At 37.9% G+C, this 22,837-nt stretch overlaps 1 protein-coding gene across 2 annotated transcripts in view; it reads left to right on the forward strand.

The window, feature by feature from the left end:
- The first annotated feature begins 601 nt into the window (after positions 1-601).
- Positions 602-22,837, forward strand: part of MTPAP (mitochondrial poly(A) polymerase) — a 41,822-nt gene continuing 19,586 nt past the window's right edge. For both annotated transcript variants that reach the window (XR_014314490.1, XM_082742208.1), the window contains exons 1-6: positions 602-785; positions 7,024-7,196; positions 8,855-9,088; positions 10,213-10,437; positions 17,706-17,917; positions 20,267-20,493. Coding sequence is in view for 1 of the 2 variants with exons in the window: in XM_082742208.1 (XP_082598334.1) it covers positions 632-785; positions 7,024-7,196; positions 8,855-9,088; positions 10,213-10,437; positions 17,706-17,917; positions 20,267-20,493 (1,225 nt within the window). In the remaining variant the exon portion in view is untranslated. The remainder of the gene's footprint in view (positions 786-7,023; positions 7,197-8,854; positions 9,089-10,212; positions 10,438-17,705; positions 17,918-20,266; positions 20,494-22,837) is intronic.

A 22,837-nucleotide genomic window follows, 5' to 3' on the forward strand; every position in this document is an offset into this window, starting at 1 on the left:
TGCTTCCCCCTCTCTCTCTGCCTGCCTCTCTGCCTACCTGTGCTCCCTGTTTGTCAAATAAATAAATAAACAAATAAATCTTTTTTTTTTTTTAAAGAAAAAGGAAAACAAAACAAAACAAAAAAAAACCTTTTCACCAGATAATCTAGGTTTAAGTCCCATCTCTGCTCCCGACTGGCTGTGCAACTTCAGAAATGTTCACCTAACTTCCGTATGTCCTAGTCTCCCCATAAATAAATGGAGATCATAATCGTTCCTATCTCACAGGGTTGTTGTAAGGATTGGGAGTTAATACGAGCAGAGCACTCACAACACCGTCCGTTAAAGAAAAAGTGCTGTCATTTATTATACTCTTAAGTGTAGATTCCCAAATCAGTGCTCCTTCCTCAGGACCCTGCTCTCTGGTTCCATTTTCAGGCCTATTTTGAAGAGCAGGTGGTGGGCTTATTCTCTTGCGGGGTCTTTCTGAGAACTGCAGGAGAGCGGAAAGCAACCCGGTCGGAAAGCAAAGACAGATTCCGTCGGGCAGTTTTCGCCTAGTTTGACCCTCTAGGCTTCCCATTCCTTTCGCCTCAGCGCGCATGCGCGAGAGCCAGTGCCCTTTCGTTTTCCTACTTCTATTGCTTTGGCAATGGCGGCTCGCGGCGTGGGGATGTTGGCACGTTTACCCCTCTGTGCTCAGAGAGGTCAAGTCCTACGTCCTACCCACAGGCTTCTCAGTTACCCAGGGCCTGTGGCCGCAGACCTTAAGAGAGAAGAGCAGTCCTCGAGGAACGTGGAGACAGGTGAGGGCGCCCTGTCCCCGGTCTGTGTCGGCGCCCCACAGCGGGCCAGGAAGGGGGGAAGAGCCTGGGATCTTGGGCGAGCGCGTGGCTTGTGTATACGTCCGTGAAGCCTTTGGCAAGAGGGTGAGGCCGTGTCCCGTCCTCCACTAATCTCATTAGGGGTTCGCAGGGGCGCTCCTTGCTCATGGTGGGAGTGGGTTGGGTGATGTATTGAAGTATTGATGTATTGAAGTATTTAAATAGGCTTGCTAATATTTTATAATTTGGCAAAACAACGTTCCCGATGAAAACAGCGATGCCACACATCAGTCAGTTGCTTCATTTACAAATGTATCTGATTTTAAAAGTTGTTGATGGAGGACGAGGATAGTAAAGCAATAATGAAATAGCAGTATTCGCGGCTCCCAAATACAGTGTTCTGTTTATGGAAATTACTGTCCTTTGGTTTATTCTTTTGGCCATTTTGGTAACATGGGAACAGATTTGCATTCACCGGAACAGGCTGCTGTCCCGCAGACGTTCTAAATTTATATGCTGCTTTGTGTATGGAGAAGCTCACTATTACTGAACCCCTTTTGTGACCCAAGAGCTACGGTATCAGATTTACAATTTTTAAAACAATCTGGCAAAGAATGTATCAACTCTCGCCACTTAACAAGTGTACAGAGAGGCTCAAAGAGCAAAGTAACTTGTGCTGGGATACATAGGTGAGTTCATTTAGACCTCGAGTAGAGTTAGTAAGCAAAATGTCGATTTCTGCTATAGTTTTAAGAGATGAAATTATTTCTGGGAATATTTTTATAGTAGGCTAAACAAGTAAAATGTTCCCTAAAATAAATGGTAGGTTTGCTCTTCTCATCAGACTATATAAAATGAAGATTCATATGGACAGGGAGCGGGAGTTGTTACTTAATATGTTATTTCATTGACATACTGATGGATTGTATTTGGTAGAAGGTGGTTCTGTTAAAAATTCTCAAGTTACTGAAAACTTGAGTAAGGATTCTGCCAAAGAAGCTATTGTAATTTAATGTGTGTATAGTGGTTTAGATTTGGGAGGTTTGTTTTTTTTTTTTTTTTTTTTTTTTTCTTACGCTCTTTGAGAACTAAAACTCTGTCAGGTTGGTGTAGAAGGAGTTATTACAGCAGTTTATAGATGAAGAAACAGGCTAGTCCAAATGGCTAGTTCAAACTTACCCATCTGTTAAGTAGGTAAGGAAAGAACCCGATTCCCAGGTTATACTCTTCATTTTATACAGCTTTGTTGTTTTTCTTAGGAAATGTGTTTCATTTTGTATCATAACTGGCTAAGCAGTCAGACTCTTGCGGTGCCTAACAAAATATTCCTATGGATTTCTTTTCCATTTTTAAAAAAGAAGGTAACTGCATTTTATACTCAGAAATGTAACATTTTATAATTGGAAGGGGCTTGAGAAATTTCCAATTGAGGTTTCCATTTAGTGTGAGAACTTGATGGAAAACATTTTTAGTCATATTTTGTAGTAACAAGGAACATACTAGTCCAGAATCAGTCAATTCCATTTTTTGGTCAGGCTCTAATGGTTGGAAAATGTTTGTAATGAGCTAAATAAGCTTAACATAGACATAGCTTTTATTTGAGTAGTGGAGAAGAGCCTCAATTTTAAGAATGAGAATATGCAGTGTATTATTTGTCGCTTTTTGGGGTCCAGGTGACAGAAGCTAACTTAAATTAGCTTAAGTAGATGGGGAGGACAAACCAAGCCATGTCACGAAACATCAGAGAGAGCTAGGTGCATTAAGGTCAGCTGAATGGATATGGCCAGTGTAGGGTATTGTTGTTTTCCTCAGCTGTTGTTTGGTGGCCTCCTGATCTCAGAATCTTCTCCATGGAGGCATGGCTACCGCAGCTTCATGTTTACCTGTTTGTAGCCTTCACCAGAAGGAAGAATAAGATCATCTTTTACGGAATTTGTAGAATTTGAAGAAAGAACTTTTGATCGATCACATCCCGTGCCCACCCCCACCCCTGCTTTGGACCCAGAGGAGCTTTCCAAAATAGTTTCATAATCTTAGACCATCTAATGGAGTGAGGGTCAGTGTCACAGGTAGGATAACTGCATTGACTGCCCCCCTTTTATACAGTAGTTTTCTACAAGCAGGGATGTCTTGTGCCTCCAACAAGGGGACTGTTGCTGACAACCAGACAACAGATTAATTCTATAAATGGCTACGTACCTTATTAGACATTTGATTTTGTTCCATTTTTTCACCAGTTATGAGACCCGCTCTATCTCAGAGGTTATTGTGAGAATTGAAATATAGAGTATATATGTAAAAGTGCTTGGAAAACTAAAGTGTTGCGGCGAATGGAGGGCATTTGAAGACAGCATTTGGGTTCTCAATAATTTTTTTTTCCAGGCTGTAAATCCCACTTTATTTATAGTAATTCTCTGTCAGTTTCTAGACCCTTTACTATTCTCCAGATGTTCTCTGGTTCTTTTTTTTTTAAAGACCTAATTTATTTGACAGAGCAAGTCCGTGCTCAAGCAGGGGGAATAGGAGAAGAAGCAGGTTTCCTGCTGAGAAGAGAGTCTGATGCAGGACCGGATCCCAGGACTCTGAGATCATGACCTGAGCCAAAGGCAGACAAAACCTACTGAGCCACCCAGGCGCCCCTATCTGGTTCTTTAATATCCTTCATATCCAGTATGTCCAGAGGAGAACATATATTGCATATGTGGCCTGGCCAGTAAATAGTAAAGAAATGCTGTTATCTCTTAGATTTGGATTTTTGAAAATATTAATAAAGTTTGGAGTTTTATATATGTTTCTCTATTCTCTCCCTATTCATACCCCAGAAGTTAAGACATTTCTTTGACTAATTCTGAGCTATGATCAAATCGAAATTTTGGGCCCTTTATATGCAACTACTCCTAGGTTGATTTTCTTCCCCACTATGTCATTGTATCTTTATGTTGTTTTTAATTTTAGATGTAGGACAGTATTTGGCCTTATTTTTTGTTTTAAGTTTATGCTTACCAAATTAGATCATCAATACCGTAAGTTGAGTCGGTCATAAAACATTAGCACTCACTACTTTTTACTCTAAACTTTCTGTCATTTGTAGATTTGCTAAGCCTTTTGTGAGATAATAAACAACCAGATTTTTTTTTTTTAAGATTTTATTTATTTGACAGAGATCAGAGGTAGGCAGAGAGGCAGGCAGAGAGAGAGGGAAGCAGGCTCCCCGCTGAGCAGAGAGCCCAATGCAGGGCTCCATCCCAGGCCCCTGGGACCATGACCTGAGCCGAAAGCAGAGGCTTTAACCCACTGAGCCACCCAGGCGCCCCAAACAACCTGAATTTTTTGTTTCTTCCTTCACAACTTTGTCTTGTCCTCATCATTCTTACCTACTGTTTTTCAAGGCCAGAACTGTTAATTCTTTGGTTTCTAACTCTCCCATCTTCTCAAGCACATGTCTTGATCTTTTATCAGACTTCTCTATCAATCTTAAATTCAGTCTCTCCTCTTCCTAGTGACCAACTGCAGGGATATACTTGCATGAAAGTACACAGACACTGTGTGCAGTTGGTACTGCAGTATTGTTAGTAGTAGTGAAGAAAGGAAAAGCACCTGAATATTTATCAGCAGAGGATTGGCTAAACTATGGTAAATTAACAAAAATACTTAAGCAGTTACTTAAATAATGAGGTAAACATATACAAACACAGGTGTCCCCGATGTATTAAGTCTTCAGAAGTATATTATAAAACAATGTATAATATGATTTCAGTAATCTTTTAATTATGTAAAAAATGTTTATCTGTGGAGAAATACAAATGTATATGTTTATATGTGCCTTAAAAATGTCTGGAAGCTTAAATACCAAACTTAATGGTTGGGTGTTACTAGCGACAGAGAACAAGGGAAGGTGTTATACTTTCACTTTGTCAAATTTAACAATTTGACTTTACTTTTACAGTAAGCCCTTAGACATCAGTCTAGAGTCAGTGAAAAACAGAGACAGGAATATATAGGTAGTAATTACAAAGGGAAGAGTTGGTGAGGTGATCTAGGCAGATCTGGTGTAAGGAAAAAAAAAGGAAATAGGAAAAATTGGAAGAACTGTCAGTAGATTGAGATCAAAATAATAATAATAATAATAGTCTCTCTCCTCAGTATGGAGGACAGATATTTTTCCATCTTGTTAAGTAGGTACAACACCATGAATTACCTTCTTTCACAAGTGTTGAAGTAAGGTAATACGGAGTGGAGGAGATTCTACCTGGAAAGTGAAAAGTCTCCACAGACCTATGGAAAGGTGAATAGAGTTTTCGAGCAGAAAATGAGAAAGTGGGCATTCCACTCAGAGACAGGACAATTTTAAAAGTTCACAGTATGTGGCAGTCATGTGTGTGGAGTAGCTTAAGTGAACAGTGCAGAAGGAGGAAATGGTAGAAATTGACTTTGAAAGGGAGTGGTAGGACAAAATGCCAGTAACTGTACCCATGCTATTAGGGTTAGACTTGATCTTGAATGCAGTAGGGAAGCTACTGATGGGTTTGAAGCAGAGAGGTCAAACAATGAGACTTTTAAAAGATTAATTTATAAAGATCACTTTGTCAACAAAGAATGGCTTGAGAAGGACAAGACTGGTGTGAATGAGACCAGTTTAGGAATCAGACCTTGAAAGAAGTGATCGATGTTAAAGAGTTGGCATTCAGAATGGAGATGTGGACCCCTATTTAAGAGATGTGTTTTCAGCACCTGCTACAGTGAATGTAGGAAGGGTACTCAATATGTGTTTGATCAGTTGGAAATGTGGACTGTGTCAGGGCCAGGAGTTCTGTGGTGTGCCATTAGAAACTGCCTCTGGGTCTGTGCTATTGAACAGAATTTAGGGTTCAGCAAGCCCTTACTGGTATAAACACATTTGTCTGTCTGGTCTGTGAGGATGTCTTAGAGTTGCTGAAATTAAGGTGCAGTGTGTTTGTACTATTCCTTGATCCATCAGTATTATAATCTTCTGAAGGAAGACAGGTCTAAAAGCATCTGCCAATTTCCATATAACAATTCTATTTTCTGTACTATTTAATTTCTTTGGAATTTCTTTGGAGTATCGATACCAGACTTAGTGATTTATAATCTCTAGAATCAATCTCTCCAGATTTCTGGAAACACTTTAAAGCCACCCAACTAGAAGTTAAATAGATTGGAGGAAAAAGATGAGTTTCTAAAACTCAGTGTTTTGTTCTCATATGCTCTTAGAACTTGAATGATTTTCTTTTTCCTTATACTTAGTTGGCGATCTTTCCTTCTTGGTCATCGATTATTAATACTTAAATCTTGATTTTAACAGCTCTTGTCTTCATTTCCTTTGATTGTAAAACCCCTAACCCTTGGGGTGGTTCCCTTCCCCCGCAAAGATTTTATTTATTTGAGAGAGAGAGAGAGAGAAAGAGAGAGGTGGGGGAGGGGCAAGCACAGAGGGAGAATGAAAGGGAGAAGCAGACTTTGCTGAGCAGAGAGCCCAATGTGGGACCTGATTCCAGGACCCTGAGATCATGAGCTGAGCTGAAGGCAGACGCTTAACCCACTGAGCCACCCAGGTACCCCCTGGAGTGGTTTTGATGAAAAAAGAAATAACCCTGCATTTTGTTAGTAAAATTATCATGAACTTTTATGGGCAGCAACTGGATTTTATATTCTTTGATTTCCCTGTGATACACAGCATGGTAGTTGGTAACTCATTGTTAATTGTTTCAGCCAGATCAAGGCCCACGGCAAAGAAGGACGATAATAACTTACTTTAATACATTCAAGTTCTAAACTCATTCTCATTACACCCAGGCTTGTAATAATTTCCTTTAGGCTTTGTAATGTTATACTTTGTACAGATTTTGTATGTGTGCATTTGGGAAGGTGTTACACAAGTGATTTTACATTCCTGATTTTGCTTTTAAAATTTTGTGGCTCTCTCTTTTCAGTGCTAGGCATTGAATGCAGTAAATCAAAACCAGGAGAATGGTCAAATGAAAATTGGCAGTAGTGTAGCTTCATTCTTACACAGGTAAAGAAGAAAGAGGATGAGATTTGGATTTAATGGTTTTAGTCATCTATAAAATCTTAATGTACCTTTTCAAAATATGCTTTAAATTTTATATCTGTGTGTGTGTGTGTGAGAGAGAGAGAGAGAGAGAGAACGAGAACGTGCAAGCACACGCAGGCACTGGAAATGTTTTTGTCTCATTCATAGGCTCTGAAGACAAGACTCCCAAAAAGAAATTCTCTGAGGTGCAGAAAGAAAGACGGGAACAGGCACAGCGAACTGTTCTAATACATTGCCCAAGTAAAATCAGTGAAAAAAAGTTTCTGAAATACTTATCTCAACATGGACCTATTAGTAATCATTTCTTCTATGAGAGCTTTGTAAGTATTTGAAATAAATTTACCATTCATGCCTTTGAGAGAAAAAGGTTCTGTTTGTAATTTGCAATATGGTAAAGTTAGATTCTCTTTTGATATCCTTAAATTTTTTAAATGATTTTTTTGGTATGAGAATAGACATCCTTATGGCATTATTACAGAATTATAAGTAAGTTAAAGCTGACTGATTCCATCATTTGAATACTTTAAGTAGTCTGTTATCTTAGGGATAAAGGCCGGGGGTAAAGGATATTTGTTTTGCCTTTTGATTTTTTTTTTTAATTTGATTTTATTTTTTCAGTGTTCCAAGATTCATTGTTTAATGCACCACACCCAGTGCTCCATGGAATCCGTACCCTCCTTAATACCCACCACCAGGCTCACCCAACCTCCCACCCCCTCCTTTCTAAAACCCTCGGTTTGTTTTTCAGAGTCCATAGTCTCTCATGGTTCATCTCCCCCTCTGATTTCCCCCAACTCATTTTTCCTTTTCTTCTCCTGATGTCCTCCATGTTATTCCTTGTGCTCCACAAGTAAGTGAAACCATGTGATAATTGACTTTATCTGCTTGACTTACTTCACTCAGCATAATCTCCTCCAGACCTGTCCCTGTTGATACAAAAGTTGGGTATTCATCCTTTCTGATAGAGGCATAATACTCCATTGTATAATATAGACCATATCTTCTTTATCAATTTGTCTGTTGAAGGGCATCTTGGCTTTTTCCAGTTTGGCAATTGTGGCCATTGCTGCTTTGAACATTGGGGTACAGATGGCCCTTCTTTTCACTGCATCTGAATCTCGGGGGTAGATACCCAATAATGTAATTTCAGGGTCATACGGTATCTCTGTTTTTAATTTCTTAAGGAATCTCCACACTGTTTTCCAAAGTGGCTTGAGCAGTCTACACTTTCAGTGCCATCCTGATAAAAATTCCACCAGCATTTTTCAAAGAGCTAGAATAAACAATCCTAAAATTTGTATGGAACCAGAAAACAACCTGAGTTGCCAAAGAAATGTTGGAAAAAGAAAAACAAAGCTAGGGGCATCACGTTGCCTGATTTCAAGCTTTACTACAAAGCAGTGATCACCAAGACAGTCTGGTATTGGCACAAAAACAGACACATAGACTAGTGGAACAGAGTAGAGAGCCCAGATATGGACCCACAATTCGATATGGTCAAATCTTCAACAAAGCAGGAAAAAGTATCCAGTGGTAAAAAGACAGTCTCTTCAATAAATGGTGCTGGGAAAATTGGACACTACGTATAGAAGAATGAAACTCACCATTCTCCTATACCGTACACAAAGATAAACTCAAAATGGATGAAAGACCTCAACGTGGGGCAGGAATCCATCAGAATCCTAGAGAACATAGGCAGTAACCTCTTCTACATCGGCCACAGCAACTTCTTTCAAGATTTGCCTTTTGATTTTCTGTTTCATCATTGTTTTCAGCTTCTGTTGACTAATATCCCTTTATGGTGTTCCTTTTCTTAGTTTGCTTAAAATGATTAAAATCAGTGCTTGTGTTAGAAGTCTGTCATTTGTAATGAATCTTTTTTAGTATTACGATAATCATTCGGATACTTGAACTGAAATACTATGTGAAATATATCCTTCTGAGATGTCTTCTGTTTTTCCTTATGATTTCGGCATAGGGTCTTTATGCTGTTGTGGAGTTTTGTCAAAAGGAAAGTGTCACTTCACTACAGAATGTAACTCGCACTCCGAGTATGGACACAGAGGCTGCAATTCCATTCAAGTCACGTTTCTTCAATGTAAAGATGAAGAATCCATCAAACCAGACTTCAGAACAGCCCTGCATACAGTGCAGTAATCATACCCCTCCTTCAAGCAAGAAGCTTTCTGAATTACTTTGTTATGCAGAAAGTGTAAGTTTTTAAGTATACTTCCCCAGTTTTCCCCAATTCCTGAAAATATGTGTGTGTATGACATTAGTTTATATATTATAGGTTCTTATCATAAAACAGACTAGGGAATATGTTTAGTGAAAAGTGAAAGTAATCCTTCCCCACTCCCTGCCTCCACACCCTTCTTGTGCTCCTCCCAAGTAACCACATTCTTCCAGAGTTTTCAGCCTTTGGTCTGTACAGGTTTTCTTTTTCCAGTCAGCATAATGACATACAGTTGTACCTGGCATTTTTCTAGAAATTTAAAAATATCTCAGAAAAAATATCATTTCTGATTTAATCTGATTTGCTGCCCTAACATTGTTTATATTAGTTTTAGTTTTTCTTACAAAGTCTTGTCAGAAGTTTAGCTAGTTTACTACTTTCAAAGAATTAGTTCATGATTTTTTTTTTTTTAGTTCATGATTTTTATCGAAATGCTATTTTTGATTTGACTTTCTAATTATAAAAATTTTATTCCTAACCTTATACATTTCTTTTATTTTCTTTTACTTACTTTTCTTGAGTTGAATGCTTCTTAGTTCAATTAATTTCAGTACTGTTTCCAAATATGGGCATTTGAGGCTATGATTTTTATTTTAAATACTTCAGTACAGTTTCAAAATGTGATGCCTTTAACACCAGTTTTCTGGTGAAGATACAGGATTATTATTCTGAGGAGTTGAGGAATCATGGGCCTTCGTTACCTGAAGCATTGCTTATTTCTAGTGTTTCTTGCCTTTAACATTGGTCTTCCTTCCTCCACTTCATTTAAAATGTCTAGCTTTGTGGTTGTTTTGATCTCTTTCTGGAGCTTTTTACTCTTTTCATTTTCCTAAAACAATACTTTAATTGTAAAGTAATGGTGATTTTAGCTCTAGCCAACTTTGATTTTGCCACTGTTATCATCCCTCAGTTCTTTTTAAAGGAATATTTTTTAAAAATCTTTTTAAAAAAATTTAATCAACTTTTACGATTGAAGGAAAAAAAGAATATGTTTTTATGGTAGGTCCCCAAAGCCATCAGATCTCTGGAAGTAAAATGACATTTATTTTCTATGACCTGTACATTTTCTGTATTTTGTTGGTTTTCTTCTGGCCAGCTAGATAGATGATCAGCTGAACACTCTCCTGAAGGAGTTCCAGCTAACGGAGGAGGACATTAAGCTCAGATACCTCACCTGTTCTCTCATTGAAGACCTAGCAGCTGCATATTTTCAGGACTGTATAGTGAGACCCTTTGGCTCCTCCGTGAACAGTTTTGGGAAATTGGGATGTGATTTGGACATGTTTTTGGATCTAGGTGAAATTGGAAAATTCAACACAAACAAGGTAATTATATTTCATTAGATCACTAAAGATATTTTAAAAGTAATCTTTGGACTTTGTAAAATTATAACTGTTGGTTTCTAAACTTTAATAGACACTCTGACTAAAGAATATGATCCATTTGATATTGATTCTTCGGAATTATAAAGTCTTTCTTTGTTTTGATAAAATATATGATCATTTTTTTGTAAATATTCTACACATAATAAAATGAATTATTTTTTCCCAAGGATTCTGGAGTTTTTCCATTAGGCCAAGGTTATTTATTGTGTTATTCAGATTGTCCGTATCTTAACTAATTTTTTTAAATCTGTTTATCTAGTAATGAAATATTCTGAAATCTCATGATTTTTTGGTTTTGTTAAGTTTCCCTGGAATTCTTTTGATATTGTTTTATTTAAAGGCTATGTTAGCTTCATGTGTGTATATAGGTATATGATTATTTATCTTCTCATTGTTCATTTATCATTAAATTATGTCCTTTATTTTTACGTATGCTTTTTCCTTAACTTCTTTTTTGTCTGTTTAGATAACCACTTGTTATTTGTTTTGTGTGTCTTCTTCTGTATCTTCATTTTGACCTTAAATATGCTGTTATATTTTGGGTGTCTCCCTGATGAATAGCAGATCACTGAATTTTGTGCTTTAATTCTGAGCTGTGAGTCTTTGAAGTCAGTGTATTCATTCATTGTTACTGATGATTTTTGGATTAATTTCTACTGTCTTATTTTTTATTTATTTATTTTTTGTACTTTTTCATTCCCTTTCCCTTCCTCTTATTGGATTACTGCTAAAAAAAAAATAAAACTGAAATATAGCTGACACAGTGTTATGTTAGTTTCAGGTGTGCAGTGTTAGAAAAGTTTATGATACTCTGTCCTCACAAGTATCTGTCTTGTCAGGTCTGGCACAGTACAATGTTGTTACCGTACCACTGACGATATTCTTTATGTTGTACCTTTTATTCCTGTGGATTACTGCTTTATTCCTGCCTCATTCCACTTTTTTCCTCTTACAGTTTGGAAATTATATATTCCATTTAGTTCTTATAAATATGCATGTCTAATGGGTAAAGTTAACCAATATCTCTGCCATCCTCCCAAACATATAATATCAATATAATAAAACGTTGAAAAGACTCCTATGTGTTTATAAAATGTAGATTGTTATGTCTGTCTTTTCTTATGTATTTCAAACTAGTACCCCTCTCTACATGGATGTGCAGGTGGCCCTTCAGCCTACCATTTTGAAAACAAAACATTTTTCATTCTTAGCAAATATTCTTTATAAGTTTTTATGAAAGTTCTTATATATGTTTCATATGTTAATTAGCAACATTTTAGTTTTTCTGACATTTGCTATCTTAATTCTGTTCTAAGTTATCTTCTGTATCTCTCCCTTTACGTATATCCTCAAAGCTGTAGTCACACAGTTCCTTGTAAACTCTCGCAGTATGTTGCTCATATTTCTGTCTCTCTCCAAATTCTTCTGTGTTAGGTTTAGTTAGGGGCTGACACATTGCTCCCACCATGTCATAAGCTGGGTTGGGGCAGCAGCCATATTGGTTCATTTTCCTGTCCCACACGGTGCCTGGCACAAGTTAATATGCACAGTATGTACTTACTGAATTAAAACTTACCAAGGAAGGCAGAGTACCTCAAAATGAAATGGCTCATCCCTCTAATAAGACTAGCATCTACTTGATATCATACTGAATTCCTGGCAGGGACACTTAAATTGTGCTGTGTTATTTTTAATATAGGTAAAAAGACTTGCGAAATAATCGAGGTACATGATAATGTATTGTTAACCGTTAAAGCCTGTGCTCTAGAGCCAAGTTGCGGAAGGTACTTTTTTACTTACCAGTTCTGGGATCCTTCGTAAATTACTTGTCTTCTCTATGCTGACATTTTTCTAGCTGTGAGATTGGGGTCATGCTCTAGCACCTGTCTCGTGGAGCACTGGCGGGGCCGACTGAGTTAATACACAACACACACTTAGGATGGAGCCTGGCATGTAGTAAGTGTTCAGATGTTGGTCACTATCAGCAACAGTATTCCTAGTTACTTAATTATTATGCAAACAGGAAAAGTTTTTTCTTTGAAAGTAGAGGTGTTGGAAACTTTTAGTTGGGTCTTAGATTTCTGAAATATAGAGGCATTCTGAAAAGACATTCTAAAAGACAGTGCTCCAGGGGTTAAACATCTGACTCTGGCTCAGGTCATAATCTCAGGGTCCTGGGATTAAGCCCGGCATCTATTGCTGCGCTCAGCGGGGAATCTGCTTCTTCCTCTGCCCAGCCCCCAGCTCATTCTGTCTCGCTCCAATAAATAGATAAAAACTTTAAAAATAACTAAAAGACAGTGCTCCAGTCTCACTAAACAATTTCACATTGTTTGGTATGTAGGTTTAACTAACGAAATGTGTTATAAATGTATACTTTGAAATATGTGCTTGTTTAAGATTATAATAGCTTTGCTAATAGAAACATACAAAATGAAATATAATGAAAAAGAAGCACTTTTTAAAAAAGATTTTATTTGAGAGAGAGAGCGTGTGTTCACAGGAGTGGTAAGGGGAGTGGAGGGAGCACTCCCTCCACTGGCACTGAGCGCGGAACTGCATCTCAGAACCTTGAGGTCATGGCCAGAGCCTAACCTGAGGCAGACGCTTAACTGACTGCCCCACGAAGGTGCCCCCAGAAGCACTTTTAAATTCATCAGCTTTGTAAAATAGCCTCTTGCTTTGTGTAGTTGTGACTCTCCTTCCTCTTCCTTCTTGGTATGCATACACCACCTTGCTCTGTAGTTCAGGTGCTTGCTTTATTCGACCCAGACTGAGGGGGGTTAGGAAGAGGGTGTTAGACTCTTGTATGTCTTTCAGCCTGTGTAGATACTCTTGTACTACAGAGTACAAGAGTACAGATGCAGATGATAAAACCATACCTATTATCAGCAAAATGAAGATCCTCCCCCAAATTACTCCTCTCTTACAAATAAAACTTGGAGAAATTCTTCACAAACACCTTATCAATAAACATTTACTAATTTTGCTGTACCTGACACTACTTTGTCTCAGATAAATTTTTAAAACATTACTGCATGTTCTTCATGACTACTCTGGTACTAGGCCAGCAGCTGATTTACTAACGAATAAGTCAAAGTTATTTACCAACTAAGCTTGTAAACTTGTGTAAGTTTCCTAATGTGTGGAAGATGCTTACAAGGGAAATGTGCCCCCTAACTTATCACAAAGATCATTTTAGCACAAAATTTTAAGCTAAAATCTGCCTTGCTCTTTCTTTTAGTTTTTCTTTTTCTAAAGGGTTTACATCTGATGGGATTTAGGTAACAGAAGTAAAAATTGGTGGCAAAGTCCTATTCCATTGTCTAAATCATTGCTGTGGACAAGGTGCTTACCCTCCTTGTGTTTTATTTTTATTAGATACTGGCCTAGTACCAGAGTAGTCATGAAGAACATGCAGTAATGTTTTAAAAATTTATCTGAGACAAAGTAGTGTCAGGTACAGCAAAATTAGTAAATGTTTATTGATAAGGTGTTTGTGAAGAATTTCTCCAAGTTTTATTTGTAAGAGAGGAGTAATTTGGGGGAGGATCTTCATTTTGCTGATAATAGGTATGGTTTTATCATCTGCATCTTCCCTAACTGCAGTGTTTTATTTCTGTGCAGAGTGCATTTATGTAAGTAGAATTACGTCATGTGGTTCTGTATCTCTTGCTTCTCACATTGGCCAGATTAGGCCATGTTATGCCTTGGTGATAAACAGCTCCCAAATCTCCGTAAATTAGCACATCACTGATTATCTGTTGCTAAAGGCTGTGTGGCCAAAGCAGGTCAGCAGGGGGCACTCAAGCTCCCAGGCTGAGGAACTTGAACCACCGGGCCTGTGCTTATCCTGCTGAAGGCAGTGGAAAGGCACAGTAGAGAACTAAGCTCTGTTTTGTTTAAAAGTTATTTGTTTGTTTGTTTGTTTGTTTATTTATTTGACAGAGATCACAAGTAGGCAGAGAGGCGGGGGGGGGGGGGGGGGGAAGCAGGCTCCCTGCTGAGCTGGATGTGGTGCTTGATCCCAGGGTCTTGGGATCATGATCTGAGCTGAAGGCAGAGGCTTTAACCCACTGAGCCACCCAGGCGCCCCTGAACTCTGGTTCTTAAAGCTCTGCCTGGAAGTGGCTTGTAAAGCCTCTTCGTATTTCATTGGTGACAGCAAGTCCCCATGCGACTGCGCTTAACTCAGAGGGACAGGACTACGATCATCCTACTGAATGTCAGGAAGGTGACATGGGCTCTTTGATGAAGAGCTTCAGTAACAGTCACATTCCCGCTTACAGTTCGGTTTCTCCAGTTTCTTGGCCCTGATTCCTTTACTCAGATCTATTTTTCCCTGGTGTCATTTTCACTTGTTACTTCGGTGATTTTATTTTTCTCTCATTAGAGTATTTAATTTAAAAAAATCTCATTATCTCCTTCCTTCTGCGTTACTTCTAACACTTCCCATACATCTGAGTTCATCATGACTCCTCGGTCATCTGGTCTGATACCACTCTCCCAGGTGCTTTTCTTCTGCCATCCTGAGATGATTTGATGCCAGATCTGTCTCGTTCTCCTGGTACTGTTTAGTCCTAATGGAGGAAGTTTCTCCTTTGGTTTTCTGTGGAGGAGCCTGTGTTCTCTTTGTTGGTTACTCTTGTTTGGGTTCCTGCTTCCCATGTAAATTGGTATGAATCTTAAATAGACTAGGCAACCAGAAGTTAGATGTTTTTAAAAAAGAAGCTAAGCTAGATTTTTGAAGTTTTAATGTTTTTAAAGGAAATCCTTCTTTCTCTGAGGTAATTTTTCCTAGTAAATAAAAAAACCTGGATGACAAAAAGTAAAAAAAACCACAACATATTTATTTGTGGGGATTATTTGTAAACATGTCATACCTGTATATTTTTAAAGGGTTTTTTTTTTCTCTGATTATAAAGTAGTAGTTACAAAATGTGTACCGTAAATATCTTTGATGGTTCCACCACCTCCAGAGGTAGCTATTGTGAATCGTTTAATGTATTTTGTTTTGGATTTTTTTTTCTTTACATGTAGAAACTCTTTTTTGTAACAAAAACCTGTTAATCTTTAGGTTTTAACTTGATCTCTCCCCCCCTCCAGTTAATAGTGCCATGGCATTTCTGTCTCCTGCATTCTTTTCAGTGGCTGCAGGATATTCCACTGAAAGAATGAACCATAATTTACTTAACCAATCCTTTATTTGTTAGCTAGTTAGGGTGGTGCATTTTCCTCCCTTTTTTATTGTCAGCTGTATTAGTTAATACTTTTTGGTTGTTCACAGAAACCAACTCAAACTAGATTAAACAAAATGAAGAAGATGTAGAGGAAGCATTCTAGAACCCAGGGCCAGGAATGTGGATGAGTCTTAGGAAAGAACTAGAAGTAGGAAGTGTAAATTATCAAGAGCCCATACAGTATTCAGTTTCTTTCTACTTAGTTGCTTTATTTTTCTTTTTCCCCTTCATTATACTCTCTGCACCCCGACTGATTTTATTTACGTTGTTGGACCTTGCAGTGTAGAATGTGCCTGCCCCAAAGCTTCTGAGATACATATTTTGGCCTTATGGTTGCCTCTGAACCGCCGCTGTTCCAGTTCCCAGATGACTGTATGGTACGGTCCTCCAGTGCTTACATCAGCTGCCATGCCTGGTCCTCTCAGCTGAGAGTAAGGGGGTGGATTTCTATGATAAACTTTGTTAGGACCTGAATCCTTGTAGTAGGAATGGGTTCTAGAAAATGCGTGGTTGAGGGTAGGGAGCCTTATTAAGCTAAATAGAATTACCGAAGGGTGTGTGCCATGCAAATAATGCTACAGTGAGTGAACAGCTTTGTAAATCGGCCTGTCGAAGCCAAGTGTTTTTTTAAGGATAATTTCCTAGAATTTTAGTAGCTGGTCCAAGTATACAGTAGAGTTTCAATAGATACCACAGTTATGTACCAAACATGTCCCAGTTTACACTCCCACCGACAGGATATACCTGTTTCCCTACGCCCACCAGTGGTGATCCTGGCAACCTTTTGTCTTTGGCAGACTGGTAAATGAATAGTCCCAGTGTTGTTTTAATTTCTTCTTTAGTTTTTAGAAAACAAGAGCATCTTGGAGTGGGAGAGGGAAAAGCAGACTTCCCACTAAGTAGGGAGCCTGATGTGGGGCTCGATCCCAGGACCCTAGGATCATGACCTGGGCCAAAGGCAGATGGCTAATGACTGAGCCATCCAGGCACCCCACAAGAGCATCTTTTATTGTCTTTGTTAGCCATTTCTTAGCCATTTTTATTTCTTCTGTTATTTCTTATTTTTGTGTTTTTTTTTTTTAAATTTTGGCCTATTTTTAGAATTGGGTTATCTTTTTCTCCCTTTCATTTATATAAATACTTCATAAATTTGGGAAATTAGTCCTTTATATGACATACGTATTACTGTTTTATTTTTGTCTTTTATCTAGTAGTGAATATATGCTTTACCTTGAGATGGTCTCACAAAATCATATTTCTTCTTTTGTATCTTCTGGAATTTTGTATTATGCTTAGGAAATCCTTCACTACTTGCAAAAACATTCATTGTTTTCTAGTACTACTTTACTGATAAAACTTTTTGTGTGTAAATCTGATTTATGTTTAATTTACTTTGGTTAAGGGCTAAAGTCAGGATCTAGTTTATTTTTTTCAAGGGCTACTTGACTCATTTGTTAAATAGTAATTTTAACCCAGTGATTTATGGAGTCATTTGTATTAAATTCCTATATATAGTTAAAGTCAGATTATAGTTTGTTTTCTTCGATTGATTTGCAGTTTGATTTGATTTGTACATGTACTTTGTATTCTAACTACTATCGGCTTAAAACATCTTTTATAATGTAATGGTTAACTGGGAAAAGGCAGATAGATGGTTGCTGAATTTATAGAGTCAGTGGTTCTACATGTCATGTTACTTTGTGTTACATGATATATAGTGGCATATCAGTTAATTGTACAAAGCCAGTGATTTTTTAATTTAGTACTTTATACTCTGAAGAAACAAAAGACAACTAAAGATTTTTTAAGTCTGCTGTTGGCTTTGATTTCATGAAGAACTTTTTGAGTGTGTGTTTCTTGTTTTTTTGGTTTCTGTTGTGCCAAAAATGATTTAGAGCATCCTTCTAGAAAGTTTAAGAAATTCCTTCTTATAAAAAGCTCCCATTTACAAATGTTTTTATTATTCAGACCTCTGGAAATTTTCTGATGGAATTTCAAGTGAAGAATGTTTCTTCAGAAAGGATTGCAACTCAGAAGATCCTGTCTGTGATAGGAGAATGCCTTGACCACTTTGGCCCTGGCTGTGTGGGTGTACAAAAAATCTTAAATGCTCGGTGTCCTCTTGTGAGGTTCTCACACCAGGCCTCTGGATTTCAGTGTGATTTGACTACTAATAATAGGTATGATCTCTTGAATTTATCATCTTAAATGTGAATATTACGAGGTTTTAACATAGTTTTTCTTGTACAGAAACAGTGGCTTTGGATTCATATATGTTTTAATAATAATAACTTTTTAAAGTTTTGGACACTTAGATTTAAAAATTGGAAATGTTTTCTCATACATATCTATTGGCTTTTTGGTCTTCATGAATAAAACCTTAGGATATTGTGTTTAAAGTGTTATCATACCTAACTAACATCATCTTCTGAGAACTGTTTCATTGTTCTTAACTTATGTAGCCTCATAACAACAAGAAAGCCCTAGAGCAGATGTTCTGTATGTAGTCTTCCAAGTATATTTAGAAAATAAAGTAGCACCTTGAGTTTGACCTTTGAATTGGCTCCAGATATAGTTTGGGTCCTAAACCCGTATGGTGTTTGCTTAGGTCAGAAAGCAGTCTACGCAGCTTCAGACCGCATAGTTTCTTCCTTTAGCATATTTTCATTTCATTATCCTAGCAACCTGCTTCCTTAAAAAAATGGGGTGCAAATGACACGTTTTTTCATACTTTGATTCCTTTTCTTTCATTCTTAGTCCGGCAAACTTCTCAATTGAATTTATTTCATAACTCTAGTATTCTCATTGCATGCATTAGATTACACTATATCATCTGTTAGATAAATACTCTTTACCAAAAACAGATTTAGGAAATCCATTCCAGAGCTGTTTCGCTTCAACTCGCGTTCACTAACAAGTTAGTGCTGAGTGCTTTGGAATTTCTCTCAAGTATTCAGAGAGTAAAAATAAAATACATAATGCACTTCCTATCATTATTAAATTTTTAAAAATAACATGTAAACTAGAACAAAATGACATCTTTGTTTGTAGTAGTGTTATGTTTATTGTTTTGTCAGGACAGATTTTTAAAATTTGTTTTACTATCCTTCAGGTTTTTATACTCCTGCATTGCTTCTTTATATAAAATACCTTGCATTATTTGATACTTATTTTCAGCTTAATTTAGACTTATTTATATAACTCATTTAATCACGTGGAATTTCTAATTTGCCGTTTCTTCTTTTTTCTTTAAACTCAGGAAGTAAATGCCATGATAAAACTTTATAGGCTGAAGTTGTTACTGTTAATGGTCTTGTGCCCTCTGTTGGTTCTTTGGGAAATTACAAGACATGTTTGATCAGTAGGAGCTTAATTTTAAAATATTTTTGATTAATAATTTTTTGCATTGTAACATTATGACTAGGAAACTTACTGAAAATAGGGTCTGAGGAGTGGGTTCCATGGTGTAATGGTTAGCACGCTGGACTCTGAAAATAGGTTCTGAAATTTGATTTCTTTTTTTAAATTTTTTTATTTTTATTTTTAAAGATTTTCTTTATTTATTTGACAGACAGAGATCACAAGTAGGCAGAGAGGCAGGCAGAGAGAGGAGGAAGCAGGCTCCCCGCAGAGCAGAAAGCCAGAAGCGGGGCTCGATCCCAGGACCCTAGGACCACGACCTGAGCTGAAGGCAGAGGCCTAACCCACTGAGCCACCCAGGCGCCCCTAAATTTTTTTATTTTTAAAAAAGATTTTAGTTATTGAAATTTGATTTCTTTAAAAGACATTTTATCTTCAAGGGTTTTGGTTTTTATAAATGTTAGACTTACGTAATTTTGGCTGAATTTTAAGACATATATACTCTTGATAAAATAAGTAGAATATTTTCCTTGCTTGCGAAAGGACTAGATAACTAAGGTGTGAAACTGAGGTGTAGAGCCTCTCATTTACAAATGTGTCAGTGTCTTTATTGGTAGTTTCTAAAGAGCACAGATGTAGTGTGTTTCCTTTATTATTTAAGTCATGTTTAGGAACTTTGATTAAAAATTCTGAATTTTAGGGACGCCTGGGTGGCTCAGTTGGTTAAGCCGCTGCCTTCAGCTCAGGTCATGATCCCAGAGTCCTGGGATGGAGTCCCACATCAGGCTCCTTGCTCCGCAGGGAGCCTGCTTCTCCCTCTGACTCTGCCTTCCACTCTGTCTGCCTGTGCTCGCTCTCACTCGCTCTCTCTCTGACAAATAAATAAATAAAATCTTAAAAAAAAAAAATTCTGAATTTTACAACTGCATTATGACTGTCAGCATTTAAAAGAGTGTTTTAATGTTAATGAATGTCTTTGATATTCAGCCATTCACATTAAATTTTATATTGCATATACATAATGCTTTTGATTATCTGATCATGGTGTGCTGAGTATGCGTAGATAACAGTAAGATATTTACGTATGTTTCCAGGTATGTGTTTTTACTCTACTCTGGAGCCATAATTGGGGGTTTGAAAATTCTCTCTCTTTTTTTTTTCATTTGAAGGATTGCCTTGAAAAGTTCTGAACTCCTTTATATTTATGGTGCTCTCGACTCAAGAGTGAGAGCCTTGGTGTTCTGTATTCGGTGTTGGGCTCGAGCACATTCATTAACAAGTAGTATTCCTGGTTCGTGGATTACAAATTTCTCTCTTACAATGATGGTCATCTTTTTTCTCCAGAGGAGATCACCCCCTATTCTTCCAACACTTGACTACCTAAAAACTCTAGCAGGTAAGACTGGAAGCAGTCTCTTCTCTTTCTGACATTTTAAATGAATATAATTACCATGTGTTGTCAGACACGTGCGTTTGTTTATTAGTCATAAAATTTGTCTCCTGTATTTTTAAAACTTTGTGAATCTAGAATTAAAGTGCTTTGTATTTTTTAATGCCCACAAGGGGTCATGAGAGTAGATGATTTGCGAAGCTGAGGCCCTTAGAGTTCTGTCCTGTTTGTGTCAGTTGGCAGGGTTGTTTACAGCTATCATGAAACAGTTGGAGCTTCTCTGTTCTTAACCAAGCCTGGAATGATCTTGGGGAGAAAAAAACACATCCCAGATACAACTTTTGAGTGGATCAGAGTTTCGGTGATGGCTTTCCAAATCTGAATTTATTTCCAGATTTTTCTTGAAGTTGCTAAAAAGTTTCATCATGTTTTAGAGGTCCTAAATGTGTAGTTAAAAGCTTACAAGCAGTCTTGGGTGAATTATTGCAAAATAAGTATATTCTTTATGTCACAAATGAATTGACATTTTGGTAGACTGCTTGCGGAAATACTAAAGGATGAACAGTTCTAAATTCTAAAGGGAAGGTAAGTAAGGAATATGCTCACAGAGCACAGCCACTGTGTCTAACCCCCATCCTGTGTGCTGCGGCCACAGGAAAGTACATCTCTGAAGCTTCCTGGTTTAAAATAACCTTACGGGGATTTTATTCCCTACGGAATAAATCTCCATTTACATAGCTTGGTATTGAAGATCTTCACTTATCTAGCCACACCCAACCCCCCAGCCTCTTCTCCTGTCCCTCCTCATGCGCGCTCACGTTGCGCTCAGGACCGTGGTGCCTCCCCTCATGCTCCCATCTTAGCTCGTTGGTTCAGACTCTGTTTTTCTGCCTGGACCGTGACTTCTCTCAGTTCTCTCTTCTGTGCCACCTTCTCTCGTTATCCAAATTTGAAGTAATTCTTCCTGTGAACCCTGTTAAGCACTGGTCTAGCTTGAAACCGAGCTTTAAAAACGCTCAGTGTGGTAGGGTAAGGCAGAGTAGGAAGGCAGAGTAGGAAGTTTTCAGAAGGTAGGGTGTAGTGGTCATGAATCTCTCTCTTGAGGTTGAACTAAAGAGGCAACATCCGTGGCTGTGCTCTTTCATTGTTTGGGGTCATTCATTCACTCATTATTTCCTGGTTGCTTATTGTACATTGGCTTGCATTTTTGGTACAGTGAGGATATGGATGATATTCTTAGTTAACTTACAATCTGGTAGAGGCATAAAGCAGACACACAGACAGACATAAAATGTGGGTATTTCCTCATAATAAACAACCTGTAAATAGCACTTCCTCTTCAACCTTTGCTGTATGTGCTCATGCCTAAAACTGCCCTCACAGGGGTGCCCGGATGGCTCAGTTGTTAAGCCTCTGGCTTCGGCTCAGGTCGTGATCCCAGGGTGCTGGGATCAAGCCCCACATCTAGCTCTCTGGCGAGCAGGGAGCCTGCTTCTCCCTCTCCCACTCCTTGCGCTTATGTTGCCTCTCTTGCTATCTCTCTCTCTCTCTGTCAAATAAATAAATAAAATCTTAAAAAAAAAAAAACTGCCCTCACAGAAGCCATTTTGGGGAAAAATCATGGAACTCTTGGAGTTTAGAAGCTAAGGAAAGCAGAAGCTGTGAAAAGGAGGAAGAATAGAGGCAAGTTGACGTAGGGGGCAAACTGTTCCTAATAGCCCGTTGCTCTTTTCCAGTCGCACGGGAACTGCCACTCCTGCCAGAGTTGGGCCCTTGACATACCCTTCCTGGGAGCAGTTCTACTACCTTCTCTCCTTACCTCCATTTGTTTCCCACCAGTCTATTTGTAACTAGCAGAATGGTTGTCAAAAATCCATCTCTCACTGTATTATTCTCACTTGAAATCCTTAGGTAACTTCCTAAAATCTTTCTGAAAAAATTTCTGCTAATTATTTTAGAAAAAGAATGTGATTGATGGACAAACTTAAAATGACATGTTGAGGTTTTATTCCAGATCTATCTTTTTAAAAACAATTTACCTTTATTCACATCTAATGGCATCAGAACAGACACAGCTAGTTTTGGAATTCTTTAATTTTCTATTTTAAAATACCAGATTGGTTGCTTACAATTTTTTTGTGTTAGTTTTTTTTTGTTTGTTTGTTTTAAGATTTTATTTATTTATTTTACAGAGAGAAAAATCACAATCAGGGCAGAGGCAGGCAGCGGGAGAAGCAGACTCCCTGCTGAGCAAGGGACCCAGTGTGGGACTTGATCCTAAGACCTGGGATCACGACCTGAGCTGATGGTAGCCGCTTAACCCACTGAACCACCCAGAGGTCCCTTGTGA

Source organism: Mustela nivalis (genome assembly GCF_964662115.1).
Source record: "Mustela nivalis genome assembly, chromosome: 7".
NCBI lineage: Eukaryota > Metazoa > Chordata > Mammalia > Carnivora > Mustelidae > Mustela > Mustela nivalis.